Genomic DNA, 8,880 nt, shown 5'->3' with positions numbered 1-8,880 from the left:
TTTCAGCCACGTCTTTCTTTATTTTCCTTATTTTCAAATTATTCAAAGTGGTGCCAAATCAGGCAACAGATGAAAAATTTCACCATATTTTGTTGTATCACTGTAAAATGTGACAATAAATCATGCAATCATTTCATCTTCTAAAATATAGCATTATGGGATTTAAGGGCCAGTTCAAAATCCAATCTGTCAATTGTTTCCTAACTTCATAATCTTTGAATTTAGTCTAAATTGGGGCAAGTAGCTTTTGAAAATCCAAGTAAATTACGTTTTCTACATCATGTCATAGAAGCAGAGATGATTTGCACAGAAACAGACCCTTTGCTCCAACTTGTCTATGCCAAATAGAGATCCTAAATTAATCTAGTCCCATTTGGCAACACTTGGCCCATATCATCAATAACAACCTTCTATTTCAATCCCATAAGATTTAATTCCCATTTGAAACCCATATTATTTATTATTTCTTTCCTGGTCAATCTTCTATAGATCTTTATTTTCAGTTGTTCTATTGTTTTTTCCTAATACTGACATGAAGATGGCTAGCCTATAATTCCCTGGGCATGTTTGCTCCCCTTCTTAATCAAATTGGCTGGCATTACAATTTTCTTTCTAACAGGTTACTAAATATATGCAGCAATTGCTGCCATTTCGTTCCTAGATTATTTGAAATTAGTGGATGCAATCCATTTGAACCAGGGGTTTTATTCTCAGAGTTGATTAGTTGATTCAATTTGTTTAAATGTTCCTATCTCATTACATGTTCAATAGTATGCCAACTTGTTCTATCACCAAATGCCAAAGCAAAATAATTATTTAATTTTTTTCATTATTGCTATTAGCAGGATTATTTTGTCTAACAGGGTGTCCAATTCCCATATCATCCTTTTCATGCCAATGCAATGCCCATATAACGGAGGACAAACAATTAAAAATGGAACAAGTACACTAGTTTGTAGTCTTATGACAAAAGATGTGTCAGATTGGACATATTTTGCACTCGAATTCAAAAGATTGAGGGTTGATTTCATTAATTTTACAAGATCCTGAATTATCTTGACAAAGTGGACGCAGAAAGGATATTTCTTTTTGTGGGCGAGTCCAGAATCAGGGGACACTTAACATTAGCAGTTACTGTTTTAGTTCAGAGGTGAGGGGAAATCTTTTCTCTCAGAGGGATGAGAAATGTGGGAACAGTGCCTCGGTGGCAAACAAATTAGCTGTGATTTTACTAAATAGTGGAGCAGACTTGAATGGAGCAGCCTACTTCGTGCGTTTGTAAAATTATGGACTTATTGAAGCGAAAAGCCCAGGCAAGAGAGTCATGTAGGAATACACTTGTTTACAAGTATAATATTGAATCTTGTCCAATGGAATATTTAGGTAAAACAATACTATGCTTTGAAGCAACAGTTTAAAGTACTGAATTTTCCCCCTAAAAGTTTGGTGAAATTTTAGCTAATGTTGTTCCATTGTTTAAGAAAGGTAGCAAAGATTAGCTAGGTAACTATAGAACAGTGACCCTGACAACAATGGTAGGCAGGTTGTTGGAGGATACTAAGGGACAAAATCAACCAACATTTGGATAGTGTAACTCGGGATAGTTGGCATGGATTTGTACAGTTTGGACATCCTGTAATAGAAGAGATAGTTAAACTGGAAACAGTGCAAAGATGATTTACATGAATGTTGCCAGGACAGTAACCCCAAACTATGGGGGGAGGTTGACCACGATAGGACTCTGCACCCTGGAATGTCAGAGAATGAGGGGTGACCTTATTGAGGTATATAAAATTATGAGGGCCATAGATAGGATGAATACATATAATCTTTTTCCTATGAATGGGGAATTGAAAACGAGAAGGCCTAGGTTGAAAGTGAGGGAGGGAAAAATTTAAGGAGGACCTGAGGGACAATTTCTCCACAGAGAGTAGTGCGAATGTGAAATGGACTGCCAGAGAAAGTGGTTGGGGCAGGTACAATAGCAACATTTAAAACACATTTGGATAACTACATGGATGGGAAGGGTATTGAGGAATATGGACAAAAATACAGGCAATTGGAACTAGCTGAGTGGACACCATGGTCAGCTTGGACCAGTTTGAGCCAAAAGGCCTGTTTCCAAGCTGTATGACTCTATGACTCTAAATATTTTGAAATTGCTTTCAATTATTTCCACATTCCTGTATGCTATGACCATCCATATTTTAGCTATATAGAGCCCAACTTGTCCATGCTGACTAAGTTTCCTAATCCGAAACTAGCCCCATTTACCTGCATTTGGCCCACATCCCTCTAAACCTTTCCTGTCCACGGCCATGTGCAAATGTCTTTTAAATGTAGTAATTGTATAGAGAAAGTGCAATTTTTTTGGAATAAATCACAATGCATATGGACAGAAGTCTTTTTTTTAATACAGCAGAGTAACAGTAGTCTACAGACAGTGAAAAATACAGTGAGTTTTCCTCACCATCCAGTCAGTCAACATTTCCACTTGTACACAATGAAAAAACCCAGTTCTCAATCCCAGTCTTAAACAGTATCACAGTAACAGTGAGTGACGGGGAGGCAGAACATTTAGAAGTCCCATATCCTTCTAGAATAATGTCACTTGTCAATTGCAACGTGAACAAATTGTTTCTCTGTTTATGAAATACTGTTACTACAACCAGGGACACATTAATTCCTTGAGTAACTCATCTCAGTTCATTAACATTTTTGTAATTTTAAAACTTCCTGTCCCCTGAGTAATGTGTGTACCAGAGCAAAACTGTTGATAACATTCTCCAGTCTGAATCAAATTAGAAGATTCACATTTAGTTTATCACATTACTCAATGTCAGACAACTCAGTTATTTAATGCTACTGTTAAAATAAAACAGAAATTACCACATTATAGAATTATACTACCATCTAAGTAAGGGGATTTAAATCCCAGAATTTTAAGTTTAGAAACACAGGACAAGGCTCTAATTCACGAGTAAAATTATTTGCTGAGCAACAACCTGAAAATTCAGAAATAAATAAATAATCCAACATAACCAGCAACAGCACAGGTGAGCTGCTCAGTCACACAGAAAGACCTCAAGTCTGTGCCAAGTCAACTGGCCAGTTGGACAAGGTATCAGACGGCAACCAGCGCCTATTGAATCACAACGCAGCAAAGAGTCAACAGCTTCAGGAAATGGGGAAAACTGGTGCAATAAACATTCATGGCTGTTGGACAAGCCACACAAGGTTATATAGAATTTAGGAACAATATTATTTGTGATTTTATTACTATTAGATCATGCCTCAGAATTTTTATTTTTAAAATAAACTTTTAACACCAAACATGGTGACATCTGCATTCAGGTGATAAGTTCTTATTCAATGGTTCTCACCTCTCAGATAATGGTCCATTGATAATTTAGCATAGGCATCATCTAATGGAATGAAATCTTATTTACCCTGTTAAGAGCAGATACAAATATAGTCATATGACAAAAAAATCATAAAGTAGATAAAGAGACACTAAGATCTACAAGACAATTTGATTTGCCCATTATCTTGTTCCCCAGAGATTTCCTTTAAAAATGTATGAATTTTCACAATTTATTTTGTTTCTTTTGCATCTGATCTACAACTGAGGTATTTTTTTAAAAAGTATACCAGAAGATCTCAAAGAACATCTTAGTATAGTGGCATCATAGGTTTGAAGAAGGTTTTAACTAAAAAGACCTTGTAGATACTGCACCTTTCATTCATAATTAACAAATGACCCTGAGCAGAAATGAACTCAAGTCCTTTGCTGCTGGTGTTCTGCGGGGTCTGATATAAAAGAGAATTTAAAAAGTGCTAACAATATTTTACACATCTGAAAATAATGATGGTGTTAAATCTAGGCAAATTAAAAATATAATTAGTGCAACAAAAATATGGCTATTAACAGGCAAAAGCCATGAACACTTTTTCCTTCCTGACCTTCTGCTACCTTAACCAAAGCACATTTAGAATCTGCCTAAGTGATGTAAATGGGCTCTGTGCTTTGATAAACTGCACTGATATTACAATTAGGTCCAATTTGAAGTACAGTAAAAGTGGGGGAGGAAAAGCAAGGCCACTTGATAATCCTTGGAATCCCTAAGCCTTCTCCTGTTTAACTACCTATAATAAAGAAGCAACAGCTTCAATGCATCTCATTTATCAGTGAAACTGCCCCTATGCGTCCAAAGATATTCTACATGCTTAGGTTTAAGGCAGCCTTTATGAGCTCAGGCCAACCACTATTTCCTTTGCTGTGTAGTTACAGCATAAAGTGCAGGAACTAATTAAGTTCAATCACATGTGCACTGGAGAGGACTTCTTTTTGGCAAAGATCACTGTGGAACAACTTCTTTCAATGATGCTAACGCAGTATGAATACGCACATGAAGACGGTTTTCAAAATCATAACCAGCAAACTCTTCCTGCAAAGTAAGAAAATGAGAATTAACTGACAAGGATAAAATGTATTTTCTGAATCAGCATCTGATAAAGACAGCTTAAATAATTCAATCATATTAATCTAAAGTCACCTATGTCATATTCACAGACACTGAATTAAACAATTAGAAGAAAACATCGAATATTCAAAAATAACTTACCTCTGTTTTGAATGGTGTAAGTTTAAAAGTTCTTTCAGGATTTAAAAAAATTGTCATTTCAAATCTCATTCTGAAATTGTCTAGTTGGCAAGTTAAATATACCAATACCAGAAAGAACTGGTTGTCTGGGGATCTTGGAAGCCAAAAGGGGACTTAATAGTGATGTGTAACATATGAGGAGGCATTAGACAAGAATTTCAATTGTCATAACATTCATGGCTTTCAGCCTGATGAGGGAAAGTGGGACCAGTGTAGATTTACAGTATCTTTTTTTTTTGCTAGTGCAGACTCTATGGACCAATTCTGAAATGAATGACTCCATGAATCTGATAACTTGTATGTGGAGGATTGGAATCCTACAATGTGTATCACTGGGAGACAATAACTTTACAGATAGTAAGGAACAGAACTGAATGATTATTGATTCATAGAATTGTATAGTTTAGAAGATATCCAGGTGGCCCATGTTCCTTGCTATATATTTTCCAAATTTCCTTTCCTGTCTCTTCTCAACTCCACCCTCCTCCCTGACCTATCACCTTCATCCCCTCTCCCACTCATCTATTGTACTCTATGCTACTTTCTCCCCATCCCCACTCTCCTCTCATTTATCTCTCCACCCTTCAGGCACTCTGCCTGTATTCCTGATGATGGGCTTGAAACATCGATTTTACTGCTCCTAAGATGCTGCCTGAACTGCTGTGCTTTTCCAGCACCACTAATCCAGAATCCACGCTGAGTCAGCCTGTACAAGATAATTCATCTCTTGACCTCTCAATCCTACTCCCACTAAATTTATAATCCAACTTCCCATTCTGACACCCACATTAACAAATATTGTAAATGGTTTGCTCTATCCCTTTCCTTTAAATCTACAATCATGAAATTCTCCTTAAAAAATACTCTCCTCTCCTTGGTTCCTTTCTTTGCCTTTGCAAATCTTCGAACCGCCCTTTCCTTTCTGAGGGCCTTGACCATGTTTTCACCTCTGAAAATTTTTCATATCTTTCCCAGAACCCATGGCTGAATTCCACCAATCAAAATTCTACATCTATCACAGTACCAAAGTAATCCTAATTGAAGTTATAAAGGGATTCATAAGTAGCAAGTAACATCTATGTCACACAACTGCCTGCCAGCAATGCAGACTTCCAACAAAAAAGAATAATTCTAACTATTACCTCCTTATGTTAAATAGACTTAACCACTGCTGGATCCCCAACTATTAATGTCCTCAGGGATTACCATTGACCAGAAACTGAACTAGCCACCATGTAAATATTGTGGCTACCAGAGGTGAGGAATTCTGCAGCAAGTAACTGACCACTCAGCTCTCCAAAGTCTGTTCATCCTCTACAAGGCACATGTCAGGAAATTGATGGAATATTCCCCACTGGCCTCAGCCACAATAACATTTAAGAAGCTCAGGTACATCTGGACAAAGCTACTGGTACCCTATCTACCATCTCCAACATTCACTCCCTCAAATGTGAAACTCATAGTGGCAGCAGTGTGCACCATCTAGAAAAGGCACTGCAGCAAATCATCACATTTCCTCTAATGGCACTTTCCAAAACTGCAATATCTGCCATTAAAAAGCAGCAGCTCAGCATTTGCTGAGGAACACCTCGAATTGTAAATTCATAGGTTTAGAAGGATATGGGCCAAATGCTGGCAAACGCGACTAGATTAATTAAGGATATCTGGTCTGCATGGATGAGCTGAATTGAAGAGTCTGTTTCCATGCTATACACCTCTATGACTCTAAGCCACATACGATCATGACATAGAACTGTATCACTGTTCCTTCAGTGTCACTGGGCCAAAATCCTGGAATCCCTCCTAAACAGCGCTGTGGGTGTCCCTCACCCCAAGTACTGCAGTAGATCAATAAGGCAGTTATAATCATAGAGACAGAGAGACATACAGCATGGAAACAGACCCTTCGGTCCTACCTTCCATGCCGACCAGATATCCCACCTAATCTAATCCCATTTGCCAGCACTTGGCCCATATCCCTCTAAACCCTTCCTATTCATAGACCCATCCAGATGTCTTTTAAATATTGCAATTGTACCAGCCTCCACCACTTCCTCTGGCAGCTGATTCCATACCCGTACCATCCTCTGCGTGAAAATGTTGCCCCTTAGGTCTCTTTTATATCTTTCCCCTTTCACCCTTAACCTATGCCCTCTAGTTCTGGACTTCCCTACCAAATAGCCCCTTGCTCCTAACTTCTATAATTTTTTCCTATGGCCTGCCATTTCTTCTACTAGCCTGTCTTATGACTGTACTTCCCTGGTTCTGAACTCCTTGGTCATCACAAATATCCTTCCTGCACTTACCTGTCTAGTCTTGCGAGAATTTTATAGATTTCTGTGAGAACCCTCACCCCATCTCCACCATTCCTCTGAATTCTAGCAAATAGAATCCCAACTGATACAGTCTCTCCTCATATATCTGACATGTCATCCCAGGAATCAGTCTGACAAACCTTAATTTTCCTCCCTCCATAACCAGAACATCCTTCCTCAGATAAGGAGACTAAAACTGCAGTTAATACTCCAGGTGTGGACTCGCCAATGCCCTGTAGAATTGCAGTAAGACACACTTGCTCCTGTACTCTAATCCTCTCCCTATGAAGGTCAACCTGCCGTTTGCCTTCTTCACTATCTATTGTACCTGCATGCTTAACTTCAGCGACTGGAGTACAAGGTCACCCAGATCTCATTGCACCTCAACCTTTCTTAATCTACCACTACTCAGGTAATAATCTACATTCCTGTTTTGGCTACAAAAGTGGATAACCCCACATGTATCCACATTATACTTCATCTAAAGAGAGATCATTCTTTTCATAGTAAGTCTTTGTTCTCAGAGGTGACATAATTCAGTGCTGTGAAATGCTATTTCCAAGTTATGATACCATTGATTTGTTTCATAATAGGGGCTCACATAGAACATAAACACTGACATGGACCGGTTGAACTAAATAACTGGCCCTTATGATATATATAAAATGTAAATAGACAGCAGTGTAGTGGTAGTATTAGTGGACTAGCAATCCACAGACCCAGGCTAATGTTTTAGGGAGCTGATTCCCACTATAGCAAATGGTAAAATTTAATTCTATATTTTTATTGAATTTAAAAAGTTGCCTAATCGCAAACATGCACACTGTCAATTGTTGTTAAAAAAAACATCTGGCTCACTAATATCCTTCAGGGAAGAAAACTGACTTTCTCATTTGGTCTGGCCTGTATGTGATTCCATATCCATCGCAATATGGTTGACTCTTAAGCGACATCTGGGTAATTAGGAATGGGCAACAAACGCTAGTCAAGCCAGCAATGCTCACATCTTGTGAATTAATTAAGAAAACAGAATACACATTGGGAACTAAGTTTAAATTGGAAACGATCAATGCAATCAGTTTCAGCAAAATTAGGTGGCACAAAATGGGTTAGATATTGCATTTTCACTTCTGACTCTGCTTCAAACGTAGTGTAGCTCAAGAGATAAGTCTCTCCCTCTCTTGACTAGAAGGGTCATATGTAAAATGCTGAAAATGTGTTGCTGGAAAAGCACAGCAGATCAGGCAGCATCCAAGGAGCAGGAGAATCGACGTTTCGGGCATGAGCCCTTCTTCAAGAATTCCTGAAGAAGGGCTTATGCCCGAAACGTCGATTCTCCTGCTCCTTCGATGCTGCCTGACCTGCTGCTCTTTCCTGCAACACATTTTCAACTCTGATCTCCAGCATCTGCAGTCCTCACTTTCTCCTCATATGTAAAATGACTTTGCACAACATAGTTGGCCATTATCTGTTTTTACCATCTATATTAGAGAGTGTCCTTTACACAGTAGATATGTAGGAGAAAGTGAAGGCTGCAGATGCTGGAGATCAGAGTTGAAAATATGTTGCTGGAAAAGCGCAGCAGGTCAGGCAGCATCCAAGGAGCAGGAGAATCGACGTTTTGGGCATGAGCTCATGCCCGAAACATCGATTCTCCCGCTCCTTGGATGCTGCCTGACCTGCTGCGCTTTTCTAATCAGTAATATACTTTACAAGTTTGGGTGTTTGCTTGCAGTGTTTTCATACAAGGATTTGGTCAATGTCAAAATATCTAAACTACAAAGAAATCAGACACAGGTTTTCTAACTTACCTTGGCTTGGTACAGTAAAGTTCTGCCTTTATCCAAAGTCTATCATTTAAAAAAAAAGTAAACGTATTAATAATATGTCCTCCACTCAAA

General features: G+C 38.4%; 1 protein-coding gene across 6 annotated transcripts in view; it reads right to left on the bottom strand.

Moving 5' to 3' along the window:
• Window positions 1–2,392: 2,392 nt before the first annotated feature.
• The window catches only part of ttc39c (tetratricopeptide repeat domain 39C), a 110,704-nt gene continuing 104,216 nt past the window's right edge, over window positions 2,393–8,880 (bottom strand). For all 6 annotated transcript variants that reach the window (XR_011960612.1, XM_072569680.1, XM_072569682.1 and 3 more), the window contains 2 exons: window positions 8,791–8,829; window positions 2,393–4,448 (listed from right to left, as the gene is read on the bottom strand). Coding sequence is in view for 5 of the 6 variants with exons in the window: in XM_072569680.1 (XP_072425781.1) it covers window positions 4,359–4,448; window positions 8,791–8,829 (129 nt within the window). In the remaining variant the exon portion in view is untranslated. The remainder of the gene's footprint in view (window positions 4,449–8,790; window positions 8,830–8,880) is intronic.

The sequence above is a fragment of the Chiloscyllium punctatum genome, chromosome 5 (genome assembly GCF_047496795.1).
Source record: "Chiloscyllium punctatum isolate Juve2018m chromosome 5, sChiPun1.3, whole genome shotgun sequence".
NCBI classification, from domain to species: Eukaryota; Metazoa; Chordata; class Chondrichthyes; order Orectolobiformes; family Hemiscylliidae; genus Chiloscyllium; species Chiloscyllium punctatum.
The sequence above is the reverse complement of the archived record's forward strand: the minus strand, read 5'-3'. Positions and strand labels throughout refer to the sequence as shown.